The sequence below is a fragment of the Prenolepis imparis genome, unplaced genomic scaffold, assembly GCF_030444845.1.
Source record: "Prenolepis imparis isolate NDT839.2.m4 unplaced genomic scaffold, iyPreImpa1.0 SCAF_36, whole genome shotgun sequence".
In the NCBI taxonomy this organism is placed as follows: Eukaryota; Metazoa; Arthropoda; class Insecta; order Hymenoptera; family Formicidae; genus Prenolepis; species Prenolepis imparis.
In genome coordinates, this window is record NW_028141194.1 from 48430 (window position 1) to 67070 (window position 18641).

The 18641-nt window shown below is 26.2% G+C and overlaps 3 protein-coding genes across 6 annotated transcripts; 1 reads left to right on the forward strand and 2 right to left on the reverse strand.

Moving 5' to 3' along the window:
- Positions 1–1290: 1290 nt before the first annotated feature.
- Positions 1291–7922, reverse strand: LOC145946996 (odorant receptor 4-like). Its single transcript, XM_083056764.1, has 7 exons — positions 7346–7922; positions 6681–6777; positions 4271–4580; positions 3173–3272; positions 2664–2765; positions 2396–2554; positions 1291–1501 (listed from the first exon to the last, which is right to left on the reverse strand). Exons 1-7 carry the CDS (start codon positions 7637–7639, stop codon positions 1442–1444), a joined length of 1122 nt encoding a protein of 373 aa, XP_082912890.1. The 5' UTR covers positions 7640–7922; the 3' UTR covers positions 1291–1441.
- LOC145946993 (uncharacterized) lies at positions 7472–12488 on the forward strand. 4 transcript variants are annotated; one of them, XR_014427107.1, is made up of 3 exons: positions 7472–7588; positions 9518–11708; positions 11790–12487. XR_014427107.1 is itself a non-coding variant. In XM_083056755.1 (2 exons), the coding sequence occupies exon 2, from the start codon at positions 10160–10162 to the stop codon at positions 11612–11614; it is 1455 nt and encodes a 484-aa protein (XP_082912881.1). In that variant the 5' UTR covers positions 8276–8696; positions 9518–10159; the 3' UTR covers positions 11615–11783. The 4 variants fall into 4 exon arrangements, 1 of the variants encoding a protein (XP_082912881.1); XR_014427106.1 differs by lacking the exon at positions 7472–7588 and adding an exon at positions 8264–8696; XR_014427108.1 differs by lacking the exon at positions 7472–7588 and adding an exon at positions 8276–8696 and having other exon boundaries at positions 9518–11712; positions 11790–12488.
- Positions 12489–15195: 2707 nt separating this feature from the next.
- On the reverse strand, positions 15196–16166 carry LOC145947001 (uncharacterized). The gene is made up of 2 exons (XM_083056770.1): positions 16070–16166; positions 15196–15625 (listed from the first exon to the last, which is right to left on the reverse strand). The coding sequence occupies exons 1-2, from the start codon at positions 16151–16153 to the stop codon at positions 15215–15217; spliced, it is 495 nt and encodes a 164-aa protein (XP_082912896.1). The 5' UTR covers positions 16154–16166; the 3' UTR covers positions 15196–15214.
- Between the last annotated feature and the right edge of the window lie 2475 nt (positions 16167–18641).

The following is an 18641-nucleotide window of genomic DNA, read 5'->3' on the forward strand; positions in this document are numbered from 1 at the left end:
AAAAATTTGATTGTAAAAAGTGAAATAATTTTAAGATAATTTTAAGAGTACAATTTAAAAAAACATGTTTCTATACACTAAAAAGTTATATAAAATTACATATATGCGGAATTTTATACTTATATAATAATTTATTTGTGCATTATTATATGAAAATAATATTTACATAGTAGAACCAAGTTTTTTGCATTAATTTCATTACTTGTAATTACTTTAATTATATATTTTATTTATTATTTGTAATTACTTTAATTATTATATTATATTTATTGAAAACAATTGTTTTGACAATTTTTTTTATCAAAGATTATATTTTGAGGATTTTAAAAGGAGAGAAAACAAGGATAGAAACAAAGAAGAAAAAGAGGATAAAAAAGGGATAGTAAAGAAAAGAAAAAAGGAAAAAAGAAAAAGATAAAAAAGTAATGAAAAATAGAAAGAGAAAAAAAGAAGGGGAAGAGGAAGGAAGATGAAAGAATGAAAAAAAGAGAGACAAAAGAAGAAAAAGTAAAAAACAGAAATGGAAAAGAAATTAGAAGAAAGGGAGAGAAAAGGAGGAAAAAAGGGGGAAAAAGGGTGATAAAGAGAGAAAAGATGGGAAAGAAGAGAGAAAAGAGGAAAGAAAAGAAAACTGGAAAAGAAAAAGAGGAAAGAGAAGAAAGAGAGAAATAGAGAAGAAGAAGGAGTAAAAAGAAAGAAAGAATGCGAGGAGGAAAGAAAAAAGAGAGGCAAACAGAGTTCTATTATAGAAAACATAAATATATATATTTTTGAGGATTACTAAAATTCTAATTGTTTTTATTTAATTGTTGAAATAGAATTAAGAACACATTAAATTAATTCAATTTACAATATATGTTTATATTTTATATTTTCTTTACATTTTTAATATATACATATAATCACGAGAAATAGAGAATTAAATATGAGAATAACAAAAAATGGGAAAATTTTTGAATTTAAATATTCATATTAAGTTCAAGTTAAGTTGTAACAGTAATTTAAAATTCGTATATCGTTTTATTGTAATTTTATTGTAATTAAATAGTTTAAAAAAGAATTAGGAAATTAAATAGTTAATATAATTGTTAAGAAATTAACTTCTTAAAGAAAGATAAAAGAAAGAAGCCAAGTTTACGTCCAAAAAGTTATTTTGTTAAAATATAAAATTCATTTGTAATATAAATGTAACTTGTACTACTTTTGTATTATTAAAATAATAATTGTTATTAAATAAAATAAATAACTTATTTTTTGTTATGGATATTTTGTAATTAAATAATATTACAATATTATAAAATTTTTACGTGTATGGAAATTATAAAGCTACCTTTAGAGTATCTTTGTGCAAGTTTTATTATAATTCTGCAGTTCTATAACATAGCCGACATTTCATGAAAATGCAGTTGCGCAAATTTTTACTATAATTAAAATTTTTCTTCTACTCTTGACCCATTATAAGTCGCACAGATGCCATGTATGAAAAAACAGTTGAGATATACTAAAAAAATAAAAGAGAAAATCGATATTATTAACAATTTATTTTAATTCTAAGATACATGTGATTATTTATTTAAATAATCTGAAAAATAAATTTAAATTCAGAACAAATCTTATTGCTAAAATTCAATGTTGATAATGATATAATAGACACGAGAATAAATAGAAATATAATACAAAATCCTAGGTGCCTGACTAAAATTATTATAAAACTTATGTTTAAAATCTATATGTTCTTATTTTGCTTGCTAAGTATATATATTACACATAAATGTGATTTTTGTTACAATAAATAAATCAATATGTATACATATATACAGGGTGTCTAATTTTAATCGACTATCCTCCAAAACTTTTTTATTTTTGATTGTACAATAAAATGTTTCAGACAAATAAAATACTTTATAAACTATTAATTTTTTTAGTCTTATCTTACCGTTATAACTTTATACGCCGAAAAAACTGCGAGGAATCGATTTATATTATATTATAAAAAAATTATAGTAGTTTCATTTAAAAAAATAAGTAACCTTCAAATAACCTTACAAAACATCTTTCAGAAAAAAGTCAGTAGCGCCATCTTCTGTCTCCATTCATATCAAACAATAACTCTTGTCAGACACATTTTATTGTACAATCAAAAATAAAAAAGTTTTTATGGGGGTGGTCAATTAAAATTGGACATATTGTATATATGTGTATATATGTACATTAATATATATAATATATAAATATATATATAATACAATATATATAATATATAAATATATGTATGATACAATATATATAATATATAAATATATGTATAACACAATATATATACATATATAATATATGTATATAATATATGTAGATATAATATAAGTAAAAAATAATTGTTAAATAATGCTCTTACCGACGCGTAATAATTCATGGATAAATCCGGTAATGCACATGGAATTGAAATAGTGACCGGACGTTGACTTCTTTGTATAACATGTATTAAAATCTTTCGCGTGGCTAAATCATTGTTGTACCATAATGAATCGTAGGCAGCAGACGCAATGTCACTACTCTAATAAAAATTTTTGAGAAGCACATTAATTAAAATATTATTATATCTATAATATACATTTACTATAATATACAATTATGCAATTTATTTTTTTATGTAAGTAACCAACCGTGCTCATTACATTATCAGCTGGCCAGGCATACATATAGAGTTCTACAAAGCCGCAAAAAGCTATCATGAGAAACGTCCATTTCACTGACCATGGTTGACGCTATTATACGCAAACAATGGAAAAAGATAATATTATACATATATACAGCAGATTACTTCTTTTAATTACATGCATACATATGTCCATATATGAAATTTGTTTCATTTTATTTTTATTTAATGTAATAAGTTATAATATATTACTACATTATATAGTAATTAATATACTATTAAATAAGTAATTATGTAACTTATTATATTAAACAAAAAACACAAATTGTAATATATTTCATATATGTATGGGCAAATATGTAATATAAAATAATATATGAAAATAAATATAATGAAAATTTAACGAAATAAATATAATGAAAATTAAATAAGTATATAATTAATAAATATAAAAATTTTTTGCGGAAAATGTATGTGCACAATAATTTTCGCACGAGACCATGGTACATTACTTACGCTCATAAAGGTAAGGTAACCGAATATTACAGCGCCAGTACTAAAAGTTACGCATAATAATGCTATATAACGTACTGCGAGCGTTACTTCTTTTGCATATCTGTAAAAGAAAACTCATTTTCAGAAACAATAAAAAGTAATGAACACTAAAAATAAGCACAAAAGTAATGAAGATTGTCCATTATTAGTAAGAACATTATAAGATATAACTCCAAAAAAGTTACCTTTGTTTTTCAAAAATTCAAAACTGAAGAGTATCTCAAATGATTTCAGATAAATATGTATGTGGAAAGATTTGTAGCATAAATAAAATTTAGTTTAAAATAATGTTTCAAAAATGGATTTTTTAAATACTTTATATATTATTTTATTTAACAGTTTTATACTCTATTGTATTATTTCAGTTTTCTGATTATTATTAATAAATAATCGAACATGCATATATGTATTTTAACTTTGCACTCAATTTTTTTTAACTTTATATTTGTTTAAAAATATTTGAAACATTTTTAATAAATTTTATAAAACTTAAATTAAATTATAAATTTTTAAAAAATTCTATTTATCCCTTAATCATTATATGTAAATTAAAAAAAGATTTATAAAAAAATTAAACATAATATATATAATCAGAGATAACTGCTAATATTTCTATTTTTATGTTAATTTTTCTTTCTCTTTTATATTTTATAAATTATATACATTTTTAGTAAAAAATAATCAAGTATGTATAAATGACAAATTTTGAAATTTAAATTAATATAGAAATAAATACTCAAAGTAAATTAAAGTTTAAAAGGAGAGCGAAAAAAATCAGATAGATGTCATAAGATTAAACAAAAATATAAGTACATAATTCTTTTAATGTAAATGAGAATGTAAATACTGCTCATCACTTTTAATAATCCGTTTAGCTTTTCTTATATAGTTTTTACAAATTAATGCATTACATAATATTATATTTTCTAACTTGCAATTAATCCTGAGCATATTGTCTTTTATAATTTCGTATTTTATATATATATATATATATATATATATATATATATATATATCTTTTTATACATATATACATATATATAGGTATCTCATACGTACCTAAGTAATATATAATGTTCTTGCGTGTACTTTATGAGTTCTTTCATATTCGTCACCGTACGAAATTGAACGGACAAAATTTGAAACCTGGCGGCTACAAACCAAAGTAGAAGAGCAGGAAAAGTATTAGCGCTGACTTGTATCACACTTTGATAAGCAGTCAATACATGATGCGCATAAATGAGAGTCTTCAATGGTTGATGTTGTACGTCGAATGGATATTCTGCTTCACTCGGAAACGATTGCGACGAAAACAATGGTGCGGCTATCACGCTAATACCTGTCATTGCCAACCAGCAAAGAATGGTACCTATAGCAAATATACAAATATATGTATATATATTATATATAGGTACATGGAGTTTTATTTTAATTAATATAATCGAATGTTTTTGAAACTATGGCTATAACAAGAAAATATTTCATACAAAAGTTAAAAGACTTTAAGAGGAAAAAAAAGATCATTTTTAAAATTAAGGTTATTTTGCAAGATCATTTAAAGATCATTTTTTATAATAAAACCACCCTAACTTTTTTATATAAATCGATTCCTCACAATATTCGGCATAAAAAATTAGAAGAGTAGGATGATCAAAAATTGAATATTTCATACTTATTATTTACTATAATTTGACATAATTTTCATAAACTATAAAATATTTCGTAAAATATTCATTTTTTTATTATATCTTACCTCAATATTTTTATGCACAAAATAATAAAACAAATTGTGTGTGTGTGTGTGTATAATATGTGTATGTGTATAAAATTGATGTTTAATATTAAATTCAAGAAAAGATTATTAATTTATGATAATATTTTGTCATTGACTTTTTATTTTTTATATATAATATGTCTAATAATATATCTTTATTGTATTTTTATTATATTTAATAGTAAGATAATGTCGTGTGATATAACTAATTAATTTTATTCTACATATATCTAATTAACAAATACGGGAAAGTGGAGCAAAACCGGATACTTTTTTGTATTTGTCTTTTTACAAAAATTTAAAAGACAAAAAATCTATTGACTGTTAGTAGTGTTAAGTAAACCTTAAACTACGAGAAAATAAGGCTAGTTGCTGAAAATAAGTATTTGCTTACCAAGGATAACAAGATTTTTCGAAGTTGTCAAAATACCCGGTTTTGCCTTACCGGTAGGATAAAACCGGATACTCATTTAAAAGCATGCAAATTACCGTGCAATTTCGAAATCTTGATTTATTTAAATCATAATACAGTACAAAAATGCACAGAGAGAATTTTCTCTTAGAATTTACCCTAAAACTCATGGTAATTATGAGACAATATGGTATGAAAAGAATTTTATGAGAATTTTTCTGATTAATATTTATCACATAATAAAAAATAATAATATCTATCACAATAAAATATAAAATATGTTTGATTAATTGTACTAAAAGTATAGTTTCACTAAAAGTATGGTAAAATTAATCAAACATATTTAAAAAATTCTTTTCATACCATATTGTCTCACGATTTTCAGGGTAAATTCTAAGAGAAAATTCTCTCTGTGTGTATGTCTATAAACAAAAATCACAAAAAAGCAAATATCTTGCTCTACATAGCTGCAGAACTCGTGGATATGTAATGCACTGTATCCAGCCTTTGATTGATGTTAAGTACAAATTATTACAAAAGATGCAGGCTACATCTTTTTTTCTTCTAAAGATAAACTGTCTTCTTGCTTTTTTTATTATTTAATTTTTTAATCCTATATTTTTTGTACCCGGTTTTGCCCTACACGTAGATACCCAATTTTGCCCCAACATGAGGAAAATAATAAACACGGCGGCTGTATTCCGACGTAAAAGAAACGATGAAAACTAATGCGATCTATACTTTCTAATATGTCCAGATTTCAGTTCTGCACTTATCAAAATATAGATGCTTTGTATAGAAAAAGTCCACCACGACTTGATTGTTGCTCCGATATCGATCTTTTTTGTTTCGAAAATTTTAAACTTCTCTTAAAAAAGAAGTATCGTGTATACGTGGACACGGTTCATCTCACAATAATAATGACGTCAATTTACAATTAATGACACAAATTGGTCACAAACGACAATACTTATCACGAAGAAATAGAGGTACCCGGTTTGACCTGCCTACCCGGTTTTACCCTACTTTCCCCTATATGAAATTTCTCTTTTCATAAGAAAAAAAGAAATACTATGATAGCTATAATCCTCATATTTTTTGTAAATTATCAAAAATATGTGTAAATATATAAATAAAAAGTTCAGCATTTTATTTAATATATCTTTGACTTGTTTTAACATTAAAAAAATGTACGTAATTAATTGATTAGTTTATATAAAACATATAAATAATTAAACTTTTGTATAAAATATAGAAATAATAATTACATATTAATTACATACCATAAAATGGTTTGCATTTGTCAACATATTTTTGAAAAATTTCCTTTTCATATTTTTGCGCTTGCTTATAATAATTCTCCATTTCCAAAACAATAAACTGTAAATTTGTCGAAATTGATATTAATAATTTTGTTACTGTGTTTTATAAATAATAATATTATAAATAATGATTATAATAAAGGTATTATTAAATTACTCTTTCTTTCTCTTTATATCAATTTATAATTTTTTTAAATCTCATATATTTGTTTATATATAACAAAATTGCAAAAGATGATGTATAGAAAATAATAAATATCACAAAAATTATGTTCAAAAAATTATTTATTTTATGAGATAAGTAAATTTACAATTATATTTTTATACATACACAAATATATATATAATTGCTATAGAAAAAAATCTCAATACGCGGAAACATACTATACATTTTGTTAAAATTTTAAATAGAATGTATAAAACAATTTAACGGAAAAATAATTATTAAAATTAGAATTATAGCAATAATAAAAAAAATAATTTTAACTACGTATTTATATGACAAATGTTAATTTTTTTATTTTATTATTAATTATCCACCATCTTTTGCAAAGATTCTTGTTAATAAAATTCTCAAAGAGGAATATAACTTTTTCAAGGAAGAAATGTATCCATAAAACTTTTACCTGCAAACGTTTGTCCTGCAAAGCAAAAAGCATTATTTGTAACGGGACTTGCGAAACAGCGCTCACTTGACATCCCAGCTTCATCACTAGAAGGACGTCGTCACTGTGCTTATAGAGAGTCCATGCAGCCGCGACGCTGAGTACCGTCGAATTTGCGCAGCAAAAATATCGAAAGGCAGTGCGAAGAAATCTCTGAAGCCTCGTCGCGTTCGATGGCAGAGGCCAACAGCACGCGAACATGAGGTATACTTTCAGAAACGCGATTACTCGACCCAGCGTTGCTTTATCTTCCATAATAATACACGGAAGTGCCTCGATGCAACTCACGACGGATATTCAAGCAAGCACATTGCGAACTTTAATCACCCTCGCGATGTCGATAGCGTTATATATTCGTGTAAACGTGTAATGACTAATGACACAGTCGTGCGTGAGAGATGCCGAGCATCATATGTGCGTTGCATAAGATATAAACAGCATTACCTAATATTATATCCTACATTTGGAGCATCGATTTCAGTGTGCGCGATAAGCTATTAAAGAACATCAGGCTATTTTGATAATTACAATTTTAGAAATTAGTCTGTTAAATAATTACTAAAATTTACGTATTGAAAAAATAATAATATATAATATATTGTATAATTAATATATCATATATTATAATAATATAATAATTAAATGTAACTTAAATATTTTGATAAAATATCTAGTTTTATATTGCAAACTTTTCTTTAATATTTCAATTTTTTTATAATTATTATTACTTAATATTTTAATAAATCATATATGTACACACATATATATATATATATGTGTGTGTGTGTGTTAAATAATAATTTAAAACTAATACCTTTTGAAGTTGCAAAAGCTGCTTTACTTTTGAAAATGTGGAAGCCTATTTGTAGGACACTTGAATTTGCTCATTTCATTAAAATTATTCGAGAGAAGTTTTACGTATAATGTATTGAAGTAAAACAGCATTTATGCGAAACTGCTGACGATCTTAGTTCATTACGACTGATTATATACCTGGAAAGTTATTTTCGCAGAGAAATAATTTTCATCGGTACTGAACTAAATACTTCTCGTCTTAAACTACTTTTCCCACCACATAAGATAGCAAATGTTATTAATTAATCACAATATCGAACCTATCATTGATTCAAGCCTACAAACACTTCCAGATACTATATTACGTTTATGTAATTGCAGTCTAATAGTATATAATGGTCTAGTAATAATTAAATCTAGTATAATGAAATATAATTAGCAATGAAGTGGAATTATTACAAAGTACCTCGTGGCAAGCGACTACAAGCTATTATAACAAGCGACTTATAAAGCGAAGGTAAAGCAAATTTAACTCATTGTCAGTATAGTGATATGATGTAGATAGAAATAATCTGTATAATTAACGAACAACATTTATATTTTTATTTAATGATTAAATTTTACACAATTTTTTAATATTACATGACTTTTACTTTTTCTTTAATTTGTGACTCTTATTAGTAATTGTAGAGTACATAATAAACAATCAAATCTTAAATAAAAATTGTATAATATTATAATAGATAATATTGAATAATATTATAAAATAGATTTTGAGTTCAATTTAAGAAAAAATGCGATTGTACTTACTAATATATAATTACAATATAACTTATTTTCCGTTAATTAGATAAATATAATATATATGTACATATATATATGTATAATATATAATATTTACATATATGTATATATATGTAATATATAAGTTTATATATACATACATATATTATATATATATTAAAATTAGAAAAATTATTTTACAAAAATAATTTGTTATCATTATCTATTTTTCTCTCTGAAAAGTAATTTGTTATCATTACTCGCGTTAATTTTAAAAAATATATATTTAATTATTGTTATTCAAAAAGTAAAACTTGTTATTATAATTTCCGTTATCTTTTTTAATGCTAATACACAGAAGGCCAAGTTAATAAAGATTTTTTATTTCTTAAATTATATTTTTATTTTAAACTGTGAAAATAATATAATAATATAATAATTTCAATATAGATTGCTATTGATACATATGTTCACGTATACATAAGAATGTGTATATACGTTTTTATACTGTTATAACTTGACAGCCTATAAGCTAAATATTATTATTTATTAAAGTATATCGGGGAATCGCCAGCGCAGCACTCCACGCGCGGAAGTCGAGAAAATTGCGAAAGTGCAAGCGAAGAAGTTCGACTTTGCTTTGCTTGCATCTGGACTTTGGCCGCACATCGACCTCGAAAATACAGAGGCCTGTATCTATAGGTACCCCTACCAAAAAGCAGAGGATAAAAGATCAGTCGCAACCGCGCACTGGACAGTAATAATAGCAGTAGCAACAAGAAGACAAAAATGTGTGTAATACAAAATTTGTATGTTAGTTTTAGTGAAAGACAGTGTTAAAATAAGACAGTCTAGTATGAAATAAAAAGAACGATTTAATTAAAAACATCATCATAGAGTGCTCCATTCTCAAGTTCCAACTCCGTGAATTCTGATACTGGACCCGAGGTTCCAATCTCCTTTCTGACAACGATCTTAACATTTCGTGCCTCATTTACAGCATAACAAAATTGGTGGCAGCGGTGGGATCTGCCAAGGATTATCACCGGACTCTTGGACGAACTAAAAGACCTATAAACAGTGTTAAGACAGGCACGTTAGTATAAAAAACTGGCGGAAAACCAACTAACGTCACAACACAGCAACAAGAACAGCGGACAACCCAAGCAGTGAGAAAATCAGGATCAAATAACTGAAATGATAGCGATATCTAAAGATCAATGCCGAACAACAACGTCATGGACAACGCGTCACATGGAGCAACAAACTGCTGTATCAACTGTCGGGCCATCAGTTGTATTAACGTTGACGAGTAACTTGCAGCAGCGTCAACAGCCGACGTATAGCGATGCTAGTACTGTAAGTCGAGAATTTTATTATTGTAAAAAGCGAATGTCAGAAAGCACTAACACTTCTAGACAACCGATTGCGAACCGATTATGGTTACTGAATAAACCTGCAAGACGAGCTGTCAGAGCATCATCGGTAACGCGACGGAATCTCGATAACGTGCGTAGAAATTTAGAAGCGCAATATTCGAGCGATAGCGAAACCGAATTACCCTCGAACGTCGTTAACAAACGCGATTTTCCGTTTACTAGTTTTGAAGCAAGTCTATTCGCCCACGAGACTCAACACGAAAATCGTCAGACAAGACAAGATGTTAGCAAAACTCCAAGTCGAGTATCTTTAAGAAGGAAATTTTCACTAACTTCTTACAAAAGCGATATTTTCGACGAAATTTATACTCAAGCGGGAAATATGTCCACCCCTCTTCACAATACTGCCGCGAATATACCTGTCACTGCCGTAGATGACAAAACAAACAGACTCCGACAAACTATCAGCCAAATAGAACAAGATAGAACCCCCCGTAGCGAAGAAATTAAGAACAACCTGCAACTCCTCGACATATTAAAAGAAATACACGCAAAAGTAAATTCGCTGAACCGGCGAATAACGCAATTGGAGAATGCGAACACACGTGCACATCAACACGTATACAATCGCCCGGAAGACGCGTATAATGTGATTTATGAACAGACCGAGCGCGACATAAGAAACCGACGAAACACTACCTCACCGAATTTCCTATCGTTGAAAGAAGCGAGGAAGATGATACCGGAATTTAATGGTACATCGCAAAGCCGATTACGAGAGTTCTTAAACATCAGCACGTACGCCATCCAAAATATTAATCCCGCGGAAGAGGAGTCATTGGTACAAGCAATTTTATGTTTAAAGTTAAAAGGTAAAGCCTTGCAAGATTTTCAAATGCGAGATATCCGAACATTCGAAGAACTAAAGCAACGACTTAAGACGTATTACCAAGCAAGCAAGGAAAGCACGGCGCACTTACAACTCAAATTCAATTCCCTCAAACAAAAAATTAGCGAATCAGCGCAAACGTTCGGGCGACGCGTTAATAAACTCGCTATGACGTTATATGAATCCATGACAGAGGACGAAAATTATTCCGCCGCGGAAAAACGAGTTATTTTACAAACTGTACAAAAGCAAGCGTTATTAAACTTCCAAATTATACGACGACGACTTGAAGATATTCGTCCGCTCACGGCGATACGCGACCCTTCAAGAAGCGATAATCAACGCGAGCGGAGAAGAAAAGCTTATTGCAACGCAACGACATAGAGACGTATCTACCAGAAGTCGACATTGCACTTCTACGCGACAATACAAACACAATAGACGAACATAAAAAAGCATATTGTAACACCACTCTGAAGTAGGTAAACTAATACTAGAAAAATAATACTAGTTTATACAGCCAAAAATTATTTTAAAACAGACGAAATATTTTTTATAGATTTTTAGGTGCTGAAAACGATGCCGCAAACCAAATTTCACTGCAACTTCAACAGCATATCAAGTTTCCAAAATAATTCAAGTTTAATGTGTAAAAAATGGCTTCTTTGCGATATTTGAGATTTTTTGTAAAAAAGATTAACGGCATCTGAAAAGTCTGCTCAAATATAATGAATGTAATTTGATTGTTAATCTCCTATACTGGTTTAAAATATTGAAAAAAATATTTTTTTTGTAAACTAGTATAAGTTATAAAAGACATAAGAAATTACAAAATAATAAAAACAAATTTTTTGCACAAAATCAATTTTTATGGCATCCATCGGAATAATAACATTATTATAATATTTATTATATAATTTATTATTATATAATTATTATTATATAATATTATATATGATACATATTATATATATATATATATATATATATATATTAATTATTATAATATTTATTATATAATCTGGATATTCAGGATATACAGCGGAAAAGACAAAGTAAGAAACAACCATCAGTTAGAATACTCGATGATAACTTCAGCATACATACCTAGTTCAATATTATTAAAGCTAACAATAAATGGAAGCTCAAGATTTTATATAGTACATATAAGACATAACTATAATAACACATATTGTAAACGGGAAACATCAATATTATTGTAATTAATATAATTATAAGCGAATAAAAAAGTTTTAAAAAAAAGTTTATTTTTACAAAATGAAATATGTTAATTATATATTATTTTCAAAATAATTTTTTTTTAAATTTATTATCTAATTTTTTATTGCACAATTTGTTAATTTATAATATCAAATAAGGTCTGTAATAGAATAAAGTCTTCTTAAAATTAAATTAAAAATAAGATTTATTCGTAAATATTTATTCGCTAAAACAATCCATTAAAATGCAAAGCATACTATATAACATATAAGTATCACAAATCGCTATAATATACATATATGCAGATTTTAGAAAGCCTCTTTTTGATATATGACAGATATAATTATTATACAAGAAATATTTATATTGCATAAATATCCGCATTGTTAAATTAATCTTCTTCAAGTATGACTCGAAACGTAGTTAGATAGGAGAAAGCAGTCGAGACGTACTAAAAATGTTTTAAAAATTATGAATGTTTGATTTTGATAGTAATTAATCGTGTTGCTCATGGCAATGAAAATTATAAAAATGTCACAAGCAAACCAATATATAAAATATAAATTTATTGTTATAAATATAGTTATAAAATTGTTATAAAAATTATTATCTATAGAATATAATTAACAAAAATATATATAAGGACTCTCTCTTTAAACAACTTCTTATTTATTTTTAAAAATAAAAGCAAATAAAAATGTTGGTGCGAGGTAATTTAATACATCATTTATCGAGTAATGCAAAAAATAATAGCTATATTTATAAACAAACAAAATTATTATAATAAAATCAGTGACTCACGGAGGCATAATAATTTAATGAAACAGTCGGTAGCATGCAGGGTACATTTACAGCTATAGGTTGTTGGCTACGTAATAAAGTGTGCACAAAATTTTTTTGAAAATCAACCTTTCCGTTGTACCACATTGATTCATACGCAGCGTGTGCAATATTAGTGCTCTAAAATATTAAATTTTATATACTATATATATATATATATATATATATATATATAATATATGTATATATGTACACCAACTCCTTCTTTTTTTGTGTATCTATATATACATTTATAAATGTAACTTACTGCACTTAGCAGATGATCAGCTGGCCACGCGCACAAATATACTTTTGCGAGAGATGAAATAAAGAAAATTAAAAATGTCGATTTGACTGACATTGGTTGCCGCTATTAAAAGGGAAATAATAATAAACAACGATAATAGCAACTGATAACTTCTGTGCTATGTTTAAGCTTTGTCAAACGATATAAAGATATTTCCTAAATTACACGATGCGTATGAAAGAATTATTTTGAATAGAATATATGATGCAATTATAAAGGAAATTTTTGTTAAAATAATACGAAAAATAATAATGGTATATTATAAGAGCTCTTTGTTTAGTGCTTATATAAATAAAATAATGCAAGAATACATTTTTATAAAATATACACTTGTATTTGCATTTTATGAGAGATAATAATAATTGTACTCACGCTGAGAAAAGTGCAGCCAGTAAATATGATAACTATTGTACTGACAGCCAACGACGCTAACATTACATATCGAATAGAAAGAGTTACTTTTTTTCCATACCTGGAACACACAATCACACAATACATCTATTTTTATATAGATCTTGTAAATTATACGATTCTAAAAATGTTTTACATTATTAAGGCATTAAATCAATATATATGTATGTAATATAATAAAATAAAAACATAGACAATTAACATAAGATGTTTGTTATGTATATTTTCAACAGAAAACATCATGTAAATTAAATTCAGAACAGAACTTGCTTGAAAAAAATTATTTTTTGTAAAAATAATTTTATTAAAAGAAATACTTGATTCACATACATTAATTCCAACTAATGTCCGAAAAATTCAGTTATTCTTATAAATATATTGTAGCGTAGAAAAAATGAAAGAAACATTTTAAAAGGTTGCAATTTTAACTTTAATGCGCTATCGGTAGTTTTTAAAATTTTTGTTAACTTCTGTACTAAAAACAAACATATTGTTTTGCTTTTAAAATTACATATGTGTGACACTTTGCAGCTCGATAAAAAAATTTCTCTCGAAAAATTCTATTCATGTTCCATAAACTACAACATTTTGTTTACAACGCTATTTTAAAAATTTTCTTACCATCTTTTTTGACCGAGTTAATGATTTTAAAATTAAACCTTAATTTTTTAGAAATGATATGTCAATACTCAGTGAAAAATTATCATAGACAAAAAATTAAAAAAGCATTTTGACGCTTGAAGTATCAACTTTAACACGTCGGTGATTTTAAAAAAAATTTTTTTATTTTCCTTGTTCTGAAAAATACAGATTTAGTTACAAAATCGTGTAACTCGGTCAAAAAAAAATCGTAAGAAAACTTTAAAAATAGCGTTTTGTAGGCAAAATGTTGTAGTTTATGAAACTTGAGTAGAATTTTGTGAGAAAAATTTTTTATGGAGGTACAGAGTGTCAAAAATACGTAATTTTAAGGAACAAAAAATATGTTTGTCTTAATCTTAAAGCATAGAACAAGAATAAAAGTTTTTAAAAATCAAAAACTGATTCCGCATTAAAATTGAAACTTTAAGCTTCAAAATGCGTTTTTAATTTTTAGTCTATGATACAATTTCGCCGAGATTCAGCGGTTTAAAAATAGCATAATTTTTAGGATAGGAAAAGTGTTCCCTATTTTTTTTAGTATAGTGTATAATATAGTATAATATTGACAATGAGTATTTTATTATTTACCAGAGTAATTCTTGATGTTCTTCTATACATGCACGTAACTCGGCAAGTTTTGTAACTGCTCGAAATCTGCTGGATAAGATATCACATCTCGCCGACACGAACCACAACAGAAGCGCGATAAAAATGTTTGCGCATACCTGCGTATAACTTTGATATATAAGTAGTATGTGATGTAAATAAATGATAGTCTTTAAAGGTTGATAGTCTACGGAAAAGGGATAATCTATGTCGATAGGAAACGGATGCGGTTCTACGATGGGACTAATAATAAGCAGTAGACCGGTTACAGTGAAGGCACATACTGAACCTACATAAATTGATTTACAACTATCAATATATTGATGAAAAACGTTCCTTTCTTGTGGTTTCGCACGCTTGCAATAATCCTCCAATTCATAAATTACGTACTGCAATTGAATTATGATATTAGATAAATGTTTACGACATGAACAAAAATTTAATATTGCATATTATTTTGCACAATACAGTTTAAATTTTATATTAACATTTTTTTTTTACAAAAATGTAGGTATATGTGCGTGTATATATGAATCAGAATTAATAATTTCAAAATATAATTTATTCAAAAAAGTAAAACATTATATATATTAAATCATATTAATATTTATTACATTATATAGATAAATTACAAATATGTAGTTTAATTCAAAACTTGAAGAATATTGATTTAAATAAAGATAGGTTATTATTTTAATTTTGTAAAAGATAACAATAAATAAATAAACATATATATACATATATAAAAATCAAAAAGACAAATATACATATATAATTTTATTTTTATTATTATAAAACTGTGTTTGTTATTTAAAATAAAATTAACTTCTTACTTGGAGACGATCATACTGACTTGAGAAGCAAATTATTTGTAGTGGAACTTCCGTAGTAGTGCACAACTCGCAGCATAGTTTCATTATCAAAAATGAATCTGACCGATTGATATAAATTGTGTATATTATTGCAATCACCATAATCAATCCATGCAGGGTAGAAAAACAGCGAAATATTTTATTACGCATCTTTTCCCATTTTGTAGCAGTGGGTGGTAATGGCCAGCAACAGGCAAATAACAAATCCGCTTTCAAAAACGCGATTAGTTTCTCGATTGTCAATGTATTTGCCATAACAATTGTGTTAAGCCTATTCTCTTATATTATTATATCGTTACATGCGATGACATATGATTCGAACTAACTTTGTTTAACAGAAGATGACCTCGTGCATTTCGCGCAAAGAATTACGTATTATAGACATTTAATTTACTATATCCAGATATACTAACTGTAAACATGAAACTTTTTAGATAATGTAGCGCACGTAACCCCTCTGATGCATACATTTCCTGCTTTGCAGTTTTGCTTCTGGCAGAGAGAACCATGTGTTTAAGTCCACAAATTATTCAACCAGCGAATGATGTATCTCGATGCCGAGCTCTACTATAATTGCACAATTATCTTCTTACTTTACTAGACATAATCTTAATTACTATAAGTATAGGAGGATGATAGACGAGATAATAAAGGAAAGTACGTAACCACCAAATAATATACCGTTAGCACAATATTGATACAAAGTTAGTATTGTCATATAACTTATTCTTTTGAGAAGTTTAACGTATGTTTGATGTATTTTATTGTGGATGTGTATATTGTTTTATTAATTTATATTATTGTTATAAAAGTTAATTATTATATACAGGGTGTCACAAACCGCCCACTAAGTACATAGCGTTTTTCCTTACCAAAAAATAAGTCGAAAAGTCCTGAACAATTTCTTTTTTACAACACTTAATAATGGAGTAATAATTCAGTAAAGTAACGGCCAAACAGCGCCGAGTTTTATCCTGGCGCACGTCAGTGAGTCGCACAATGTGCGTGAGTACACATTACCAGAATGTACTGAATTTTATTACTTCATTATCAAGTGAATTATTACTCCAATACTGAATTATTACTAAATTATTACTCCATTATTAAATGTGAATAAAAAAAAATTGTTCAGGACTTTTCGACTTATTTTTTGGTAAGGAATAACGCTATAATGTACTTAGTGGGCGATCTTTAAGTGACATCCTGTATAAAAGTTTTGAAGTTTATATATTTCCCTATAAATTTTAATATTAATTACAAGGTAAAATAATTAATTATTAATATATATTTGTTATAAAAATTATTATTAATTCTTTTGGATTTACATTTAAATTTACAAATTCTTTTTACAGAAATGTAATAATCATAATAATTCTCAAATTATTTTGTTATTTATATTTATATTTACTTTATTGTTATATTGCTGAAGCTTATTTTAAATAATATATTATTATTTATATATTAATGTTAATATATTTATTTTAATTTTTTACGTTAATTGTATAATTACTATTAAATATTATTATTACAAAAGTTATAGTAAAAATCAATTTGTAGATTATTTTGCTATTTATATGTGCATTTACGTTTATTATTACATTTAAACTTTTCTCAAGAACTGCTAATATGTAATTATATCAAGAAACTAAATCTAAAATTCGAATATTTAAATATTTAAATATTTAAAGAGAGAATGGATTATTAAGAGCTTCCCTAAAAATAAATAAATTCTTTAAAGAAAAAAAGATTTTACGCTTTTGCTGCGCGCCTTGCTTTTAATAGTTTATTTTCCAATTAGTTAAATATATAATTATATCTATATTAATTTCTTTGTTGATTTTATATAATAATTGCTTATATATGATATTTTAGTTTAAAAAAATCTGCAGAATTATATTTATATTCCTAATTAATAAAGAATAATAGTAACAATAAAAAGTAATAATAAAGTAAAAATAAATACAAAAAATAATTTATTGTATATTATTTATCATTAACCATTTATAAATTTACTCAATGCAATTATAAAAAAAAACCAGCAAGAAAACTTATATATTTATTTTTATTATTATGTAAACTGTCATTGTCATACAACATTTTAATGCTTCTTGTTTTATTTTTTTACATAATCAAAAAAAATCCAAAGAAATTGATTTTCTTTTCGCATTATCCAGTGTTATCTTCAGAAAGAATTATTCGAAACGTTGTCAGAAAAGAGAATGCCGTTGAGATGTACTGTAAAATTATTTAAAACAATTTATAATAAAACATATAGTAAAATTATATATAATATATATAATAACGTATTATTCTATATACATGCTTATTAAACACTTGTAAAAGAAATTAAATACATTGGCCAAAAAAAAAACGGTACACTCGAAAAGTAGTAAAAAATTGTCAAAGTTCAAGAATTTATAACTTAGCTAATAATTATGATATCGAGGTGTTTAAAAAACGAAAATGAAGCTTGAAGTCTGTAGTTTGAGAAAATTTTAGTGCCGATTACGTGGAATGATCAGTTTTGCAATGA